Source organism: Saimiri boliviensis, chromosome 7 (assembly GCF_048565385.1).
Source record: "Saimiri boliviensis isolate mSaiBol1 chromosome 7, mSaiBol1.pri, whole genome shotgun sequence".
NCBI classification, from domain to species: Eukaryota; Metazoa; Chordata; class Mammalia; order Primates; family Cebidae; genus Saimiri; species Saimiri boliviensis.
The window spans coordinates 122,513,392-122,532,219 of record NC_133455.1 but is presented as its reverse complement, the minus strand read 5'-3'; the positions used below and the strand labels follow the sequence as shown (position 1 = coordinate 122,532,219).

The 18,828-nt window shown below is 48.3% G+C and overlaps 1 protein-coding gene across 2 annotated transcripts; it reads right to left on the bottom strand.

The window, feature by feature from the left end:
• Positions 1 to 55: 55 nt before the first annotated feature.
• On the bottom strand, positions 56 to 17,202 carry ITFG2 (integrin alpha FG-GAP repeat containing 2). 2 transcript variants are annotated; one of them, XM_003942194.4, is made up of 12 exons: positions 16,951 to 17,202; positions 8,537 to 8,632; positions 7,922 to 7,963; positions 7,577 to 7,748; positions 5,328 to 5,467; positions 4,740 to 4,888; positions 4,265 to 4,362; positions 4,016 to 4,069; positions 3,832 to 3,923; positions 2,707 to 2,824; positions 1,424 to 1,597; positions 56 to 1,347 (listed from the first exon to the last, which is right to left on the bottom strand). In XM_003942194.4, the coding sequence occupies exons 1-12, from the start codon at positions 17,044 to 17,046 to the stop codon at positions 1,244 to 1,246; spliced, it is 1,335 nt and encodes a 444-aa protein (XP_003942243.1). In that variant the 5' UTR covers positions 17,047 to 17,202; the 3' UTR covers positions 56 to 1,243. The 2 variants fall into 2 exon arrangements, with proteins under 2 accessions (XP_003942243.1, XP_074259485.1); XM_074403384.1 differs by lacking the exon at positions 4,016 to 4,069.
• Positions 17,203 to 18,828: the final 1,626 nt, after the last annotated feature.

Sequence of the window (18,828 nt, the reverse complement as noted above, 5' to 3'; positions counted from 1 at the left end):
ATAACGACTGCAACAAAACGGTACTTACCTACGCTGTGAGCAATGCATTCTGCTATTTTCTATTTTACTTTATTCTATTCTACCTATTTTAAAAATGCTGGCCATAATTCACCAAAGGACTGCATCCACAGTTTGAAAAACACCGATCTAGAGCACAGAGAATCAAGAACAGACAGCACATAAATGGCCTAAGATATAATTCTGATTGTGGTCTGGACCATAAACCAGCATCACATTTTAAATGTCTATTGTCTTACAGACAATAAGGTGTTTTATGGGGGAATGGATGGGTGGGAAAATGGGAGCAGAGTTTCTGAAGCTGACTAATACCTGAAGAATATGGCAATGTGAGAAAGCACTGCCCCAGGTGCTTCGGTAAATGGAGGAAAATCATCTCAGGGCTGCTAGGAACATGGGTAAGACCAGACTGTAGAATGTGCTGAAAGACCCCTCAAAACAAAAGTCTGCCATTCCTTTAATAATTACTATTGTCAGCCAGGAATGGTGGCTCACGTCTGCAATCCCAGCACTTTGGAAGGCTGAGGCGGGCGGATCATGAGGCCAGGAGTTCGACACCAGCCTGACCAACATGGTGAAACCCCATCTCTACTTAAATACAAAAATTAGCTGGGCATGCAGCCACATGCCTGTAGTCCCAGCTACTTGGGAGGCTGAGGCAGGAGAATCGCTTGAACCCGGGAGGCGGAGGTTGTGGTGAGCCAAAAGTGCACCACTGCACTCTGGCCTGGGTGACAGAGCGAGACTCCATCTCAAAAAGCAAAACTAAAACAAACAAAAAACAATGACTAATGTCACTGTGCCATGAAAAACAGAGCTGAAGATGGGGTGGAGCCCTTACCTCCACTGCTTCCCTGGGCCTAAAACCTAGTTTCCTTATGGGTGTTGGGGCCATGCAAACAAGTCTGTTTTCTACACAGCCAGAGTGGGGAGTGGGACATGTCCCAGATGATTTGGAACAAGGCCAGGGTCCTATGACCCTGCCGGTGTGATGGGCGACGTCCATAAGGAAATGGGCAGAGTCAACTTGTCTCTTCTTTCACCAAAAAGACTGCAAAGTCTATAGTTTGTGGTCACCCTAGGGCTGCTGCCATCCTTGCACGCCCAGAGTGAAATCCTGCACTTCTGTAATGCGTATTCCCTATCCTGCCAATACCACAGATACCTTTAGGGGGTAGGGTGGGGGGTTCAGAAGAATCCTTCACCAACTATGAGGCAAGTACAGCTAGGTGGGATCCTGGAGGCTTGAAGGAGTGTGCTGTGGTGGCTGGTCCGGATGGTAGAGCGTTTGGTGAAGCAGGGCACGGGCCGCAGGGAGGTCGTCAGGATCTGACAGCCAAGAGGGGATGGGTCAGAGGCTGTGGGTCTCCTGGGCACCCTGGCCACTGGCTTTCCTGGGACTCACCCACGCCGAGCTCCTGCAGCAGGCTGTGGTACTCCGGCTTGGTCTCCAGCAGTTTCATCAGATTGGTAGACTCCATCCGCTCCAGCTGCACCTCCCAGTACACATAGATCTTCTGGTTGAAAGTGACATACACGAGACAGGGGCTGTTGTGGCCCTCTTTGCAGGCGTACAAGCCTGGGAGATGTGGGCAGGGAGACAAAGGTCAGGAAGTTTCAGTGCCAGTGGTGGGGGGCAGACAGCAAGACACAGACCTCCGAGTCAGCACTTCCCATCCTCCCACTGATGTCAGGAAAAAAATTAAAGGCTCTCTTTCTTCTCTGTTAGGAACTCAGTAAAACAGGTAAGGCAGGAAAAGATCTGGCCCACTTCAGATAGAGAAAAATGATAGTAACAAAACCCAGGCAGAACAGCATCCGAAAGGTGCTGTTTGTGATTTTCCCATCGTAGTGACATCCCTGGAGTGATAAGGGATGGCCTTGCTCACCCAAGGGCGAGCTGAGCAAAACAAGATCAGAAAGTAAGGCTTCTCCTAGGGGCAATCCCTCCTTCCAAATGCATCCCCCAGCCACCCGAAGAGTGAGTGCTGCCTCCCAAGGCCCCTGATTTGGAACTAAAGAAAATGCTCGCCGGGCGCGGTGGCTCAAGCCTGTAATCCCAGCACTTTGGGAGGCCGAGGCGGGTGGATCACGAGGTCAAGAGATCGAGACCATCCTGGTCAACATGGTGAAACCCCGTCTCTACTAAAAATACAAAAAATTAGCTGGGCATGGTGGCGTGTGCCTGTAATCCCAGCTACTCAGGAGGCTGAGGCAGGAGAATTGCCTGAACCCAGGAGGCGGAGGTTGCGGTGAGCCGAGATCGCGCCATTGCACTCCAGCCTGGGTAACAAGAGCAAAACTCCATCTCAAAAAAAAAAAAAAAAAAAAAAAAAAAATGCTCTAGGAGAACTTTCTTCACAGAGACCTGGCATGCTCAGGTGGAAAAGAACTTCCTGATGTCTTCACACATCCCAGACAGACTACAAACTCATTCCATTCTTTGAAATATTCAGGGGTGGAGATGTTAGGGTCTGTTACTATTTTCTTATTCAAAATCGTCAAGCTGGCCATGTAGTACCCACCCCTCACCCCCAAACAAAAGAGGTGAAGAACTCACTGGTTAATGAAGACTTACAGGAGGGGATACGTCAGAAAGGGAACTGAGAGGCAAACACTTCCCTGGCATAGCTAACCCGCTTATCTAACTTAAGTGTGGTTAGAAAGGGGTGGTGGGGGTGGAGTCACCTGCACAGAAGGCACGGATATTTTCATCCACTTGGAAGCGGACGACGGTGCGGTTGTGATCAATAATGTATGTCTGTCCATCCCAGGCACATGCAACTACCTCCTCGTGCCCATTGCCCTGAAAAAGGCCAGAGACAAGGCACATAAAGGAGCCGTGGACTGGACTCTGGATGACAAACAGCGAGCTGGGGGCAATTTCATTCATGGGCTGGGCAGTAAAAGGGGCTGTCAAATGAGCTCACATGATGCTCAAGCCATCCTAGGAAGTATGCAATTTTATATCGAGGAAATCTCAGCTTATAGAAATATAGTCATTCACCAAAGGCCACTCAGCTAGGAGGCAGCAGAAATCAGGATTCTGCCTCTCCTCCTAAACCAACAAGCATGCCAACAAGCATGCCTGATGGCAATAGAAAGTGTAGCCCTTACCTGCTGATTCAGGGGCCACAGTGCTATTAAACAGAGATTCATATACGGACAAGAAAAACCTACAAAATATGCCTCTGGAGTTGGGACAAATAATTCACTTCCAGGCTCTTATAGAACTTTTCTTTGGGGCCATTACTTCTGCTGAAGTTATGGAAATGACAGACTTCTAGCAGCACAGTATAGCATTAAATACGGTAGAGTAAGAGGAAACAAACTTGCTTTAGATGGATTTAGACCTATCTAAAGAGATTTAAGGCCAGGCACAGTGGCTCATGCCTGTCATCCCAACACTTTGGGAGGCCAAGACAAAAGGATTGCTTGAGCCCAAGAATTCGAAAGCATATATGGTGAGATCTCATCTTTACAAAAAATTTAGGAAAATTAGCTAAGTGTGGTGGCACATGACTGTGGTCCCAACTTCTTGGGAGGCTGAGGTGGCAGGATGGCTTGAGTATGGGAGACAAAGGTTGCAGTGAGACAAGATCGTGCCACTGCACTCTGGCCTAGGTGGCAGAGGGAAACCCCGTATCAAAAAAAAAAAAAAAAAAAAAAAGAAAAAGAGACAGAGAGAGAGAGAGAGAGACACTAAAGATAAGGGCTGAGAGTTCCCTGGGATGTGAGAACAGGCTGATTATTCCAAATCTCATCTATGTGGAAAACTCTAGAATGCTCTGCTGTGCCAGGCTTTCCACTCACGGTGACATCCAATTTCTCCAAGGCGAAGAGCTGGTGATCAACCTGCACTGACCATAGCAGCTTGTCTGCTTCCTCCATGAGCTTCAGCGTCCCTGCGGGGAGAGGCAGGCTGAGTGTGGGCACGACAGGCCCCAAGCAGACCCCACAGGCACACAGCCCCCAACCCCATCCCAGCACTGCTCACCATCCAGAGTGCACAGGGCAAAGAGGCCAGAGCCACCACTCTCAGTGCTGTGGCCTATGGGTAGGACAGAGGGACCAGAGGAAGAAAATGTAAAGGGCAGGGCACAAGGTCAGAGCCTACAGGGAGGGGGTGGCCCACAGCAACAGGGGAAGGACAGGGCTTGACACGAGGGAGGGCTATGGATCTCTCCTCATCCAGAACTGACGGCTGCTCCCAGCTCCCCTCTCACCCACAGCCCCCCATTTTCACCTTGTTTGATGTTGCCGATCAGGTGAGTGGAGACGTTCTTGTTGTGGATACGGCCAGATGTCTGGTGCAGCACCACATCTCGGGCAGCTGGGGCCTCCCTGCGAGCAGGAGGGTGGAAGGACCAAGCAGGAGACCAAGTGAGCTGCGCTCTCCAGCCCTTATCCCTGCAAGAGCTCCTGGGATTTGAGTCAGCTTCGAAACCTACCACTGATCCCATCTGGCCCATGTGGCAAACAGAAAAGACAGGGATGGGGATGCCAGGCTGGAATCTCAGAACCTCTTTCAGGTGCCACAGGTTAGAGCTCCAGATTCCCTTGGTCCTAAAATAATCCTCCCCAGTGGTGCAAAGGTGCTTGGGCTGGGACCCAGATGAGGCAGCTCTGCCAACCACAGACACATTTTACTACCATGTGCCGTCTGGGAGCCCATCCTGTTTCCATGTACCCCACACCATCCACAGCTTGTACCCCTTTACCTACTGCCATCCATGGCCCCTTCAGAGGCAGGAGGGGACCCAGTGTCCATTTTCCAGGTACACAGCAGAATTGCATATGCACAGCCTGGCTGAGACACCATCAGTTCAGGAACACCCAGTGGCCCCAGAGTCACCGAGAGGCTGTCCACCTGCACCAGGGAATGGGATTAAAGGGAGATGGAGAGAGAAGTGGGACCCTGCAGAGAACGGGGCGGTGGCGGGCGGGGGAGGGCAGGAGTCCTGGGAATAGCCCTGAGGGCTTCAAGGGTGGCAGCAGGAGGAAGGATTTTGCGTTTCCAGGGTTCCTGCCTGGCACCGCCCTCTCCACACAGACCACGTGCTTTCCCCTGTTCATGTCCCAGCTGTGGTCTCGGTCCTCATTCTTAGCCCCACATGCCTTTCTCTTTGCCTGTCACTAGCAATCTCCCTAAGCCCCTGATTTGAAATGGTCTTTGGATCTCTCTTGACGAGGTGACTTTTCACTTCTTCCCACCCTGGCCCTGTCCCATAACTGTTCTCCCACTGCCTCCTCCAGGAGGCCTTCCTCCCAGCTCTCTGGGGCCTTGGTCTCCAGACTCAGTTTCTTACCTGACCCTCTAGCATCCATTTCTTGAGGGACACCAGCTGCCCTGTCAGATGTTCGGGACCCTCACCTAGCTCCTCCCAGCGGAAAGCTCGCACCACACGGTCTGTGTAGCCCACCACCAGCTCACAACACCCATCTCCATCTGTGGGCATGAAAGACAAGATGGGTTTTGCAGTCTCACGAGCAGCCTCTGCTCCTCTGCTAACAGTGGCACTTCCTAGCCATGCGGATTCATGCCCCGTATGCTGGGCTACTCACTTCACACTCGGTCTGCCCCGCCCCTGCCTGCGTTTGCAGCATCCTCCTCGTTCATTTGGTCCATCTGTTCTGCAGCTCCTATCCCTTCTCTGCCTTTATACTACTTCCCAAACACGCAACTCAAGTGTCCCAGTTCAGCCCATGTATCTCCCACCACCTGCAAGCCCCCTATCTGTGTGGCTCCCTTGCTTACCACCTTCGGTTTTGTTTGTTTGTTTGTTTGTTTTGAGATGGAGTTTCGCTCGTTACCCAGGCTGGAGTGCAATGGCGCGATCTCGGCTCACCACAACCTCCGCCTCCTGGGCTCAGGCAATTCTCCTGCCTCAGCCTCCTGAGTAGCTGGGATTACATGCCCAGCTAATTTTTTGTATTTTTAGTAGAGACGGGGTTTCACCATGTTGACCAGGATGGTCTCGATTTTTCGACCTCATGATCCACCCGCCTCAGCCTCCCAAAGTGCTGGGATTACAGGCTTGAGCCACCGTGCCCGGCATTTGTTTTTTTTTTTTAACCAAATGTTACCTTCTCAGTGAGGACTTCCCTACCAACTCCATTTAAAATTGCTACCTTGGCCAGGTGCAGTGGTTCACACCTGTAATTCCAGCACGTTGGGAGGCTGAGGCAGGTGGATCACGAGGTCAGGAGTTCAAGACCAGCCTGGCCAACATGGTGAAACCCAGTCTCTACTAAAGATACAAAAAGTTAGCCAGGCATGGTGGTGTGTGCCTGTAGTCCCAGCTACTGGGGAGACTGAGGCAGGAGAATCGCTTGAACTCAGGAGGCGGAGGTAGTAATCAGCCAAGATCACACCACTGCACTCCAGCCTAGGCGACAGGGCGAGACTCCGTCTCAAAAAAATAAAACAAATAAAATTGCTGCATCTATTTTGACACTCTAGCCCTTTCTGTGAATGATTTTCTCCATTACACTTACTACCTTTTTTTTTCTTTTTTTTTTGAGATGGAGTCTCTGTCACCAGGCTGGAGTGCAGTGGCACGATCTCAGCTCACTGCACCCTCTACCTCCTGGGTTCAAGCGATTCTCCTGCCCCTCAGACTTTCGAGTAGGTGGGATTACAGGCATGTGCCACCATGCTCAGCTAATTTTTGTATTTTTAGTGGAGACAGGGTTTCACCATGTTGGCCAGGCTGGTCTTGAACTCTTGACCTCAAGTGATCCGCCTGCCTCAGCCTACCAAAGCTGGGATTACAGGCGTAAACCATGGTGCCTGGCTACACTTACTACCTTTTTTTTTTTTTTTTTTTGAGAAGGAGTCTCTGTTACCTAGGCTAGAGTGCAGTGGCATGATCCTGGCTGACTGCAACCTCTGTCTCCCAGGTTCATTCTCCTACCTCAGCCTCCTGAGTAGCTGGGATAACAGGCGCCCGCCACCATTCCTGGCTAGTTTTTGTATTTTTAGTAGAGACAGGGTTTCACTGTGTTGGCCAGGCTGGTCTCAAACTCCTGAACTCAAGTGATCTGCCCGCCTCAACCTTCCAAAGTTCTGGGATTACAGGTGTGAGCCACCACATCCAGCTGCACACTTATTATCTTCCAATATAATACTTAATTACCTTACAAAAATTATAGTGTTTCTTTTCTATTCCTTCCTTTTTCTAATAGAGACAGGGTCCCACACTAGAGTGCAGTGGTGAGATCATAACTCACCACAGTCTCGAACTCCTGGCCTCAAGTGAGCCTCCCACCTCAGCCTCCCACAGTGTTGGTATTACAGGCAAGAGCCAGCACACCTGGCCTGTATTGTTTCTTTTCTGTCTCCTCATAATAAGGTTCAGGAGTGCAGCAATTTTTGTCTATTTATTCACCATGGCAATCCCAGTGCCTTGAGTGATGCCTGGCTTATGATGGGAGCTCAGTACATAACAAATGTAAAACTGAATGTGGACTTTCCCTCTCGCCCCAATCCCTTGGGATCTGCTCTAGTATCCACTGACTCCTGCTCTTGGCAGCCTACAGAGGTAGCCATGCCCACCGATGTCGCTGATCAGCATGACCTTGGTGTTGGCAGGGATGTGCTGCTTGAAGACTGGACGCTGCTCCTCTCCCATTGGTGTCTCGTGGTGCCCAGAAGCATCCAACACCTTGGCAGGTGTCAGGTCAAACAAATGAAACCAGCCTTCAGCACTCACTGCCACCAACAGGTTCTAGGACAAACAAAGGTATAGTAGAAACAGACTGGGGAGGGAGTTTGGGAAACATGCCTGATAATCAGATCACAGGGGTCAGAGCTGAAGCTTAAACCTTCAACTGATTTCCACTGTGAGCTAAGAATCAAGGTGAGTCCTGCCGAAGTCCCAAGGTCCCCCATAGCTCTTACCTTTCCTTTATTACAAATGTCTCCAACCCCGACGCAAGTCAGCTGCAAGAGAGAAAGGTCGGCTCAGGGAGATGCCAAGGGAGATCGGTATTCCCTGATGTCTGTGAGGCAAGAAGGAGTGGGCGGGCTTTCTCATCACCATCCTCCACTGAAAACTTGTGCCAGATAACTTATGGTGATAGTCTTTATTAACTGAGTTCCTGTGCTATAGGTTTGGTTTAACCAGATAGCAACACGAAGATCTGAGGTAGTTAAGACAATCTGGACTTCAAACAAAAACTCCATATTTAATAGAACTAGGCTATCGTATTTCTAGACTTATTCAAATTATTGCCCCCATTTTTGACTATACTTTAAGATTAGACAATCTTAGGCAGCTTCCATAAAGTGTCAAGGAGTACTCTGCTACACAAAAACACCCTGGCCCATGTATATGTGTGTGAGAACAGATGGGAGCATGTCTGGGAGCTACCCTCTCCGAATCAAATTGGCTGCAAGGCAGCAGCTGGGCCCAGTAGCTGGGGAGTCAGGACACATGGGTGAGCACCTTTGTGGGTGTTCCCTGGACAGAAGGGATCCCTTCCCCCCTCCAGGCCCAGAGAAGTGAATACTGACCATTCCCTGGCAGGAACAGGTGAGCCATGGCCGACTGTCATCATTTTTATACACAGACACCTTCCCGCTGGTGTCTCCCACCACCAATTCATTTAACTTCAAATGGAGAGAGAAGAAAGCATTAGGATGGGACTCTGTTGAACCACTTTGAGCTCTTCTCTAGTTAGCCTAACCAAGGGAAACCACAAGACCTCAACTTGTATCTTCATCAGCTTTATTAAACGTCTGGCCAGGTACAATGACTGACACTTGTAATCCCACTAATTTGGGCGGTAGAGGCGGATGGATCACTTGAGGCCAAGAGTTAGAGACCAGCCTGGGCAACAGGGCAAGACTCCATTTCTACAAAAACTTTAAAAATTTGCCATGAGGCCAGGTGCAGTGACTCACGCCTGTAATCTCAGCTCTTTGGGAGGCGGGGTGGGCAGATTGCTGGAACTCAGGAATTCAAGACCAGCCTGGCCAACATGGTGAAACCTTGTCTCTACAAAAAATATAAAAATTACCCAAGCATGGTGGCACATGCCTGTGGTCCCAGCCCCTCAGGGGGCGAGGCAGCAGAACTGCTTGAGCCTGGCAGGTAGAGGTTGCAGTGAGGGAGTCAGGAGAGGACCATTGCACTCCAACCTGGGTGACAGAGTGAGACCGTGTCTCAAAAAAAAAGAAAAAACAAATTATCCAGGTGTGCTGATGCACACCTGTAGTCCCAGCTACTCAGGAGGCTGAGGAAGGAGGATCACTTGATCCCTGGAGCATGAAGCTGCAGTGAGCCATGATTGTGCCACTGCACTCCAGCCTGGGAAACAGAACAAGATCCTGTCTCAAAAAACAAAACAAAACTATCTTTTTTTTTAGACGTAGTTTTGCTCTTGTTACCCAGGCTGGAGTGCAATGGTGTGATCTCGGCTCACCACAACCTCCACCTCCTGGGTTCAGGCAATTCTCCTGCCTCAGCCTCCCGAGTAGCTGGGATTACAGGCACGCGCCACCATGCCCAGCTAATTTTTTGTATTTTTAGTAGAGACGGGGTTTCACCATGTTGACCAGGATGGTCTCGATCTCTTGACCTTGTGATCCACCCGCCCCGGCCTCCCAAAGTGCTGGGATTACAGGCGTGAGCCACCGCGCCCGGCAAAACAAAACAATCTTTTGGGGCCAACACAACCATAGTTTCCCAGTTCTTTATTTCGATTTACGGGTATGTACATAAGGGGTAGGAGAGGTTACAGGAATTGGGGCTACACACAATCTATTGCCTATCCCAGAAAAGTATGCCACTTGAACAGCTCTAGGCTCCACGTGCCCGACTTCAGCTCTTCCAATCTGCCCATTACATATGGGACATGTTGGCTGGTTTTCCTAACACTTTGGGAGGCCAGTGAGGGTGGATCATGAGGTCAGGAGTTCAAGACCAGCCTGTCCAAGATGGTGAAACCTGGTCTCTACTAAAAGTTACAAAAAAATTAGCCGGGTGTAGTGGCAGGCATCTGTAATCCCAGCTACTCAGGAGGCTGAGGCAGGAGGATCGCTTGAACCCAGGAGGCGAAGGTTGAGCTGAGATCCCGCCACAGCAGCCCAGCCTAGGCGACAGAGCAAGACTCCAACTCAAAAAAAAACAAGAAAGCAAAAAAACAAAAAAACAAAAAAATAGGGACATACTTTGAAAACAGCCCAAGATGATGGAGTTTTAGAGAATCTAACTTCAGACCTCATATTTAATCAGGAGCCAAATAAAAAGACAATATGAGCTCTTGGGGCCCTCCATCCTCTAGCAAGGTCTTTGGATCTTGACGTGTATGTGGGAACCAGAAAGGATGGTGGGGCCTGAGGGGGCTGCTCCCCATTCTGGGCTTCCAGTGCCCTCAAGTGGTGGCTAAGCTCTAAGGAAGGGAGGTCCTTGTCTGGAGCTCCACCACTCGTATCTGGGTAGCTGCCCTTTCCAGGGCTCATGTTGTTAACCAAATGGCTTCAAACCTCACTTCTGCAAACTGATTTATGATCTCCTCTTGGGGGTATAGCCAACATCCCCTTCCTGTCCCCAGAATACACTGAACTAATATTATACTCTCAAGAAATTTAGTTCTGGCTGGGTGCATCACCTGAGGTCGGGAGCTCAAGACTAGCAGGGCCACCATGGCAAAACCCTGTCTCTATTAACAACACAAAATTAGGCTGGCATGGTGACTCATGTCTATAATCCCAGCACTTTGGGAGGCCAAGGCAGGTGGATCACGAGGTCAGGAGATCGAGACCAGCCTGACCAATGTGGTGAAACCCTACCTCTACTAAAAATACAAAAATTATCTGGGTGTGGTGGTGCACACCTGTAGTCCCAGCTACCTGGGAGGCTGAGGCAGGGGAATCACTTGAACCCGGGAGGTGAAGGTTGCAGTGAGCCAAGATTGCAACACCACACTCTAGCCTGGTGACACAGCAAGACTCCTTTTCAAACAAAACAAAAACAAAATCAGCTGGGTGTGCTGGCACATGCCTGTAATCCCAGCTGCTCTGGAGGCTGAGGCAGGAGAATCGCTAGAACCCAGGAGGTGGAGGTTGTGGTGAGACAAGTTTGCGCCATTGTACTCCAGCCAGGGTAGTAAGAGTGAAACTCCGTCTCAAAACCAAAAAAATTTAGTTCTAAAGGTAACAGAGGTAACAGGTAAACAGTAAGGAAAAGTTAGAAACGAATTGGAATTTATTCGAATCTTTGACTTCTGGCTGGGCGTGGTGTCTCATGCCTGTAATCCCAGCACTTTGGGAGGCTGAGGCAGGAGAATCACTTGAACCTGGGAGGCGGAGCTTACAGTGAGCTGAGATTGCATCACTGCACTCCAACCTGGGTGACAATAGCAAAGCTCCATCTCAAAAAAAAAAAAAAATTCTTTCATTTATTTTTTAATTGTTATGGGAGTTTCTGGTGAGAATATCAGATCCCAGAAGCATAAAACTACTATTTTTTTCATCAAACCTTCTATTACTTGACTTTTGTTTAATTTTAATTTAATTTTATTTTTAAAGATGGGGATTTCACCATTTGGTGAGGCTGATCTTGAACTTCCGACTTAAGGTGATCTGCCTGCCTTGGCCTCCAAAGTGCTTGGATTACAGGTGTGAACCATCACACTCAGCCTTGACGTTTCTTATGTCTATTTTTTTTTTTTTTTTTTTGAGACAGGGTCTCACTCTGTTGTCCAAGCTGGAGTGCAGTAGTGTGATCACGGCTCACTGCAGCCTCAACTTCCTAGGCTCAAGTAATCCTCCCGAGGAGCTGGGACTACAGCTGGGCACCGCCATACCTGGCTAATTTTTTTCTATGTTTTGTAAAGACGGGGGTCTCACTGTGTTGCTCAGGCTGGTCTCGAGCTTCTAGGCTCAAATGACCCTTTTATCTCAGCCTCCCAAAATACTGGGATTACAGGTGTGAGCCACTATGCCTGGCCTTGATGTTTCAATTGTGGCTGCCCTGAGAACTTTTGCAGATACCCAGGAGAGGGGCTGCAGAGCACAGGGGTTCAGAGTGCAACTGTCTGGATTGGAATCTAGCTTTTTCTGCCTAAATTTTCTCATTGAGAAAATGAGGATGATGAGTATCTACGTCATAAAGTGGTTGTGAGAATTGAGCTAACAGAGGAAAGCATTTAGAAATGGTGATTGGCATTTAGAGAGGACTACTAATACTAGCTGTTTTTCAGCCTCTAGTTAAACTCCAAGGCTGGGGAAGTTTAATACAATTCATTCTTTTTTAAAAATAAAATACAGGCCGGGCGCGGTGGCTCAAGCCTGTAATCACAGCACTTTGGGAGGCCAAGGCGGGTGGATCACGAGGTCAAGAGATCGAGACCATCCTGGTCAACATGGTGAAACCCCGTCTCTACTAAAAATACAAAAAATTAGCTGGGCAAGGTGGCGCGTGCCTGTAATCCCAGCTACTCAGGAGGCTGAGGCAGGAGAATTGCCTGAACCCAGGAGGCGGAGGTTGCGGTGAGCCGAGATCGTGCCATTGCACTTCAGCCTGGGTAATAAAAGCAAAACTCCGTCTCAAAAAAAAAAAAAAAAAAAAAAATTTGAGCCAGGTGTGGTAGCTCATGCCTGTAATCCCAGCACTTTGGGAGGCTGAGGCAGGCAAATCATGAGGTCAGAGGTTCAAGACCAGCCTGACCAACATGGTGAAACCCCATCTCTACTAAAAATACAACAATTAGCTGGGTGTTGTGGTGCATGCCTGTAATCCCAGCTACTCGGGAGTTGGTGGCATTTATCTTTGTACCCCCAACTTTACCGGAAAACTCAGAGGCTGGCTGGGCATTCTCTTTCATTCTGACTTCTGTTTCTTAAAAAAATTTTTTTTGTTATGTGTTCATTAAATAAATATTCAGGGCCCAGCATAGTGGCTCATGCCTATAATCCCAGCTGAGGACATGGGAGGCTGAGGCCAGAGATGTACTTTGAGGCCACACATTCAAGACCAATCTGGGTAAATGGCAAGACCCCATCTCTACAAAAAACTTAAAAATAAACAAACCAACATGGTTTGTGGGCCTACTACATACTATGGCATTCATTTGGATAAATGTTTTGCGGTTTTTTTTTTTTTTGAGACAGAGTCTCACTCCGTTGCTCAGGCTGTAGTGCAGTGGCTCCATCTCACTGCAATCTCCATTTCTCAGGTTCAAGCGATTCTTCTGCCTGGGCCTCCCTAGTAGCTGGGATTACAAGTGTGTGCCACTATGCTCAGCTAATTTTTTCATATTTTTAGCAGAGATGGTTTTACCATGTTGGCCAGGCTGGTCTTGAACTTTTGACCTCAAATGATCCATCCACCTTGGTCTCCAAAAGTGCTGGGATTACAGGCATGAGCCACACACCCAGCCGAATGTTGTTTTTTTGTTTTTGTTTTTGTTTTTTTTTTTAAAGACAGAGTCTCACTCTCTTGCCCAGGCTGGAGTGCAGTGGCATGATTTCGGCTCACTGCAACCTCCACCTCCTGGGATCAAGCGATTCTCCTGCCTCAGCCTCCTGAGTAGCTGGGATTACAGGTGTGCACCACAACACAAGGCTAATTTTTGTATTTTTAGTAGAGACAGGGTTTCGCTATGTTGGCCAGGCTAGTCTTGAACTCCTGACCTCAGGTGATCCACCTGCCTTGGCCTCCCAAAGTGCTGGGATTACAAGCGTGAGCCACCACGCCTGGCCAGTGCCTACATTGTTCTAAGTGTTGAGAATATAGCAGTGGGAAAAAACAGATTAAAACATTCCTATCCTTATGGAGTTTAATGTAACAGAGCTTACAACTCATGTGGAAAAAATGGTAGTATATCTAATATTGTAGAAGTGAATGTGTAATAGTGTAACTCATTTTAAAAAGCACAATTTCAAAAAAGCTGGTGCTATAAAGCTATGTAAAAAAGGAAACGCTTTTAAACAAAGAAGGCAATCAGATAAAATGGAAAATAACATATAACTGAAGCCACTTTGTTAATTTACTATTTAAAATGTGGCCAGGTGAGGTTGCTTACACCTGTATTCCCAGCACTTTGGGACACTAAGGCCAGTGGACTGCTTGAAGCCAGAGGTTTTGAGACCAGCCTGGTTAACACAGTGAGACATCATCTCTACAAAACATTAAAAAAAATCAGCCAGACATGGTGGGATGCACCTGTAGTCCCAGCTACACAGGAGGCTGAGGCAGTAGATCAGTTGAGCCCAGGAGTTCAAGGCTGCAGTGAGCTATGACTGTACCACTGCATTCCAGCCTGGGCAACAGAGTGAGACCCTGTGTTTATAAAAAACAAAAAATTGGCCAGGAGCAGTGGCTCATGCCTGTAATCCCAGCACTCTGGGAGGCCAAGGCAGGTGGATCACCTGAGGTTGGGAGTTCAAGACCAGCCTGACCAACATGGAGAAACCCCATCCACTAAAAATACGAAATAAGCCAGGCGTGGTGGTGCATGCCTGTAATCCCAGCTACTTGGGAGGTTGAGGCAAAAGAATTGTTTGAACTTGGGAGGCAGAGGTTGCAGACAGCCAAGATCACACCATTGCACTCCAGCCTGGGCAGCAAGAGTAAAACTCTGTCTTAAAAATAATAATAGTAATAATCATTTTTTAAAAATGCCTCCTCTGATTTTCTCATAAAATTAAAAACTGCTTGGCAGTTCATGAAGAAACATGAAAGCCCAGAAAACAAAATACAAATTTATGAGAATAACTCTTCTCCCCAGAGGGGCTAGAGCCAAAAGAGGCCTCATAAAATACCCTCTCCATCACAGCACTAGGGGGCGGTGGGAAATAAAGATATTTTAGCCTTTGTCTTGTGGGGGCGGGGAGCACAGGACAGTTAAGGAAGTGTGAAGCAGGGAGGCAGAGTAGGAAGAGAGGGCAGAGGGCAGAAGACAGCAGTACAGTGCTTTGCATCAGAAATATGAAATAGATAATAAATACAAAGAAAAGTCTGCAAAAAAAAAAAAAAAAAAAAGAGCATCGGACACTATTCCCTTTAATGCTCCACTGGAGAATCCTCTACATATTTTAGTCAATGTATCTCATTACATTTTATTATTCTGTGACTATCACTCAACTTGATTATGAGCTACCTGAGGACTGGAACTCTCTCGTCCATTTATGAATTCCCAGATTGGTGCATAATGAGCAGTTCAATAAAGATTTGCAGAAAAACAGAATAAAACACTAACAAAAACAATAATGCTAACACTGAAATGGGCAATAAACTGCGTGACAGACATTGTTTTACCTGCTTGACCTGCGGTAATTGATTTAAAAAACCAGAAGAAGGGCATGTCCCTATAGCTCATGCCTGTAGTCCCAACACTTTTGGGAGGTCCAGGTGGGCAGAACACGAGGTCAGGAATTTGAGACCAGCCTGGCCAACATGGTGAAACCCCATCTCTACTAAAAATGCAAAAATTAGCCAGGTATGGTGGCAGGCGCCTGTAATCCCAGCTGCTTGGGAGGCTGAGGCAGGAGAATCGCTTGAGCCCGGGAGGGTGGCGGAGATTGCAGTGAGCTGAGATCAAGTCACTGCACTCCAGCCTGGGTGACAGAGCAAGACTCCGTCTCAAAAAAAAAAAGAAAAGAAAAGAAAAAAAAAGAGAGAGAGAGAAAAGAAGAAGAACTGCTGAGGAGAGGAGGTAGATGGAGATTGCTTCTGTAATTCAACGAAGATGCAGCACAAGTAACCAGATACCTGCATCTATTATGAGGCAGGCACTGAAGAAACTGGACCTTATTAACACTGGGTTGTGTGGGTGATTGTTGCTCCTGCGGTAGAGCGAGGCAGGGAAATACCCTAGTCTATTCCAGCAGAGTGCTCCAAGTGTAACAGCAGCAGACATGAGTTTGGATAGAGTCTTTAATTCTGTGACGGTAGGAGGAGGCTCAGAGAAGTCTTTGGAGGGGCGGAGCCACAGGCAGAACGGCATTATTATTTCCACTTTACGGCTCTGAAAGTAAGTGATTTTTTTTTTTTTTCCAAACCGAGGCTGTCTCAGTAGCCCAGGCTGGAGTGCAGTGGGCGTGATCTCGGCTCACTGCAAACTCCGCCTCCCGGGTTCAAGCGATTCTCGTGCCTCAGCTCCCAAGGAGCAGGGATTTGAGGCGCGTACCACCACACCCGGCTAATTTTCTATTTTTAGTAGAGACAGGGGTTTCACCATGTTGGCCAAGCTGGTCTCGAACTCCTGGCCTCGAGTGATCCGCCCGCCTTGGCTTCTCAAAGTGCTGGGATTATAGGCGTGAGCCACCACGCCCGGCCAAGGTAAGTGATTTGAGAGGTGACGCCACTAAAAGAAGCTTAACTTAGAAGCACTGATCCAGAAAACTTGGCCACCAGTTTATCAGTCTCCTCCAGTGAACACGTTCCTGAATCAGGCCGAGGGATCAAACTATGTATCCCACTCAAAAAATACTACCAGGGACCGGACGCGGTGGCTCACGCCTGGGATCCCAGCACTTTGGGAGGCCGAGGCCGGTGGATCACCTGAGGTCAGCAGTTTGAGACCAGCCCGATCAACATGGCGAAGCCCCTGTCTCTACTAAAAGTACAAAAATTAGCCGGGCGTGGTGGCGGGCGCCTGTAATCCCAGCTACTCAGGATGCTGAGGCAGCAGAATCGCTTGAACCCAGGAGGTGGTGGTGGCAGTGAGCCAAGATCGCGCCGCTGCACTCCAGTCTGGGTGACAGAGCGAGACTCTTGTCTCAAAAAAACAAAACAAAAGCAGGGAACAAAACCAACCAAGGACACTGAAGCTATCAATAAAGTTTTTCTCTTTAGCGCTCCACACTAGCCCCAGCGCGCATGCTCAAGTTCACGTGGCACGCTCGGCCGGCCTCTTCCACTTCCCTTGCCCGGTCCCTGCACAGATCCAGGACGTCCCTTGCAGTGCGCATGCCCTTACCGTATCGTTATCGACGTCTCCAAGGCAGATTGCGTGCGGGAAAAGGCTCCCGCTGAAGTCCAGCGCCACGCGCTGCACATAGCTCACTGACCTCATGGCACTTCCAAGAGCAGAGGGAGCGTGGAGCCCCAGTAAATATTCCCTAAACCTCCGTCGCCACAGCCGCCAGAGTGGAAGGCCACCTAAGGCAGAAAGTTACGTCACTGCCTGAGCCTCCAATCTCTGTCTTCCTCCGGGTCTTCCGGACTTGGAGGCGGGCTTACCACCTCTGAATGTGAGTGACAGGCCCGCGGGCCACTCCTTTTCTCCACAGGGCTGCAGCCCATGGGTAAACCAACCCTGACGTGGCCGATCTGTTCCCTTGGCAACAGGGCTACCTAGGGCTTGACCTAATAACCTTGACCCTTTTTCTTTTTTTCCCTGGCAATGAAGACTCCTAGCCCTCAGATCATTCCTGAGAATCTTACTAATCTTTGTAATAACTGATAACTGCATGGTTTCGAAGAGTATTTTTTAAATACTACCCATTAGGAGTGAAAACAATGTAGTGAGTAGCAAGCAGCATATAAAAAATTAAATACAATAGAATATTCCGAGTGACTCCCAAGTAGTAAGTATAGTTTTTATGAAATCCCTGTTTCAATTGTAGATACTTATATCTGTATAGTGGCTTATAATGTGAAAACAAATTTTATTTATTTATTTTTACAGTGTATGTGCTTTCTGGTCAATAGTTTAAAAGCCACCTGCTGCAAAGCGCATTTCACATATTTCACATAATTAGTTCAGCCACTATGTCAGCTTGTTTTTTTTTTTTTTTTTTTTTTTGGTAAAGGAAAACAGGTTCAGCAAGATTAAGTAAAATGGCAGAAGAAGGGTTGTGGGCGGGGTACGTGCTCAAACAAGAATTGTTTGATCCCAAACCCCAGGGCCTTTCCATCATTTACTACCGTAGTTCCTAGGAAAGTCTTCAGGCTGGAATTGAAGGTTGCCTGGATTCTGGGTCTGCTCTGTTTTGTGGCCGTCCCCAGCACAAAGCTCTTGCATCTCAGTGGCCTTACTCTTGTAGCACAGATGGAACCATCACTCTCATGGCTGGCTTCTTAGGATACTGTCTTTCCATGTTGAATCCAGTCCTGCCTTTCTTTGGGGCACTTCATCAATGAGGGCAATGTAAGTATTATTTATGAAATTGTATAGGTGTTCAATACATTTTTAGATTTAGATCTATAAACCCAGACTAACTCATACTTGATGTTTCAAAAAAAATTGTGATACCCACCTTCTCTGGGATTTTGGACCAGGGGCTGTTCCTTTTCCTTTTTTGTTTTTTGAGAGTCCTGCTCTGTTGCCCAGGCTGGAGTACAGTGGTGCTATCTGGGCTTACTGCAACCTCCACCTTCCAGGCTCAAGAGATTCTCATGCCTCGCCCACCTGAGTAGGTGGGATTACAGGTGTGAGCCACCATGCCCGGCCTGTTCCTATTTTCTATGTCTGTACATAGTGGGAGGAGGCTGGAGGGCAGGACCTTTTATTCTGGGGAAGGTGGTGGCAGATTTTTTCCTAGATGTCCCAATGGATCTGACAGCCAGATAAGGTAAGAAAGAACATCAGATCAGAATAGTGAACTGGAGGAAGTCTAGATAAATACTGGAGACTGCAGATATATTCTGAGGCTGAACTCTGTTACAAGCTCATATTTGTGGTTGGGTACTGTGGGGATGGCCAGGTCCATTAAAAGGCACTGGGTCTGGCTAGGCTTGGTGGCTCACGCCAGTAATCCCAGCACTTTGGGAAGCCAAGGCGGGTGGATCATGAGGTGAGGAGATCGAGACCATCCTGGTCAACATGGAGAAACCCCATCTCTACTAAAAATAC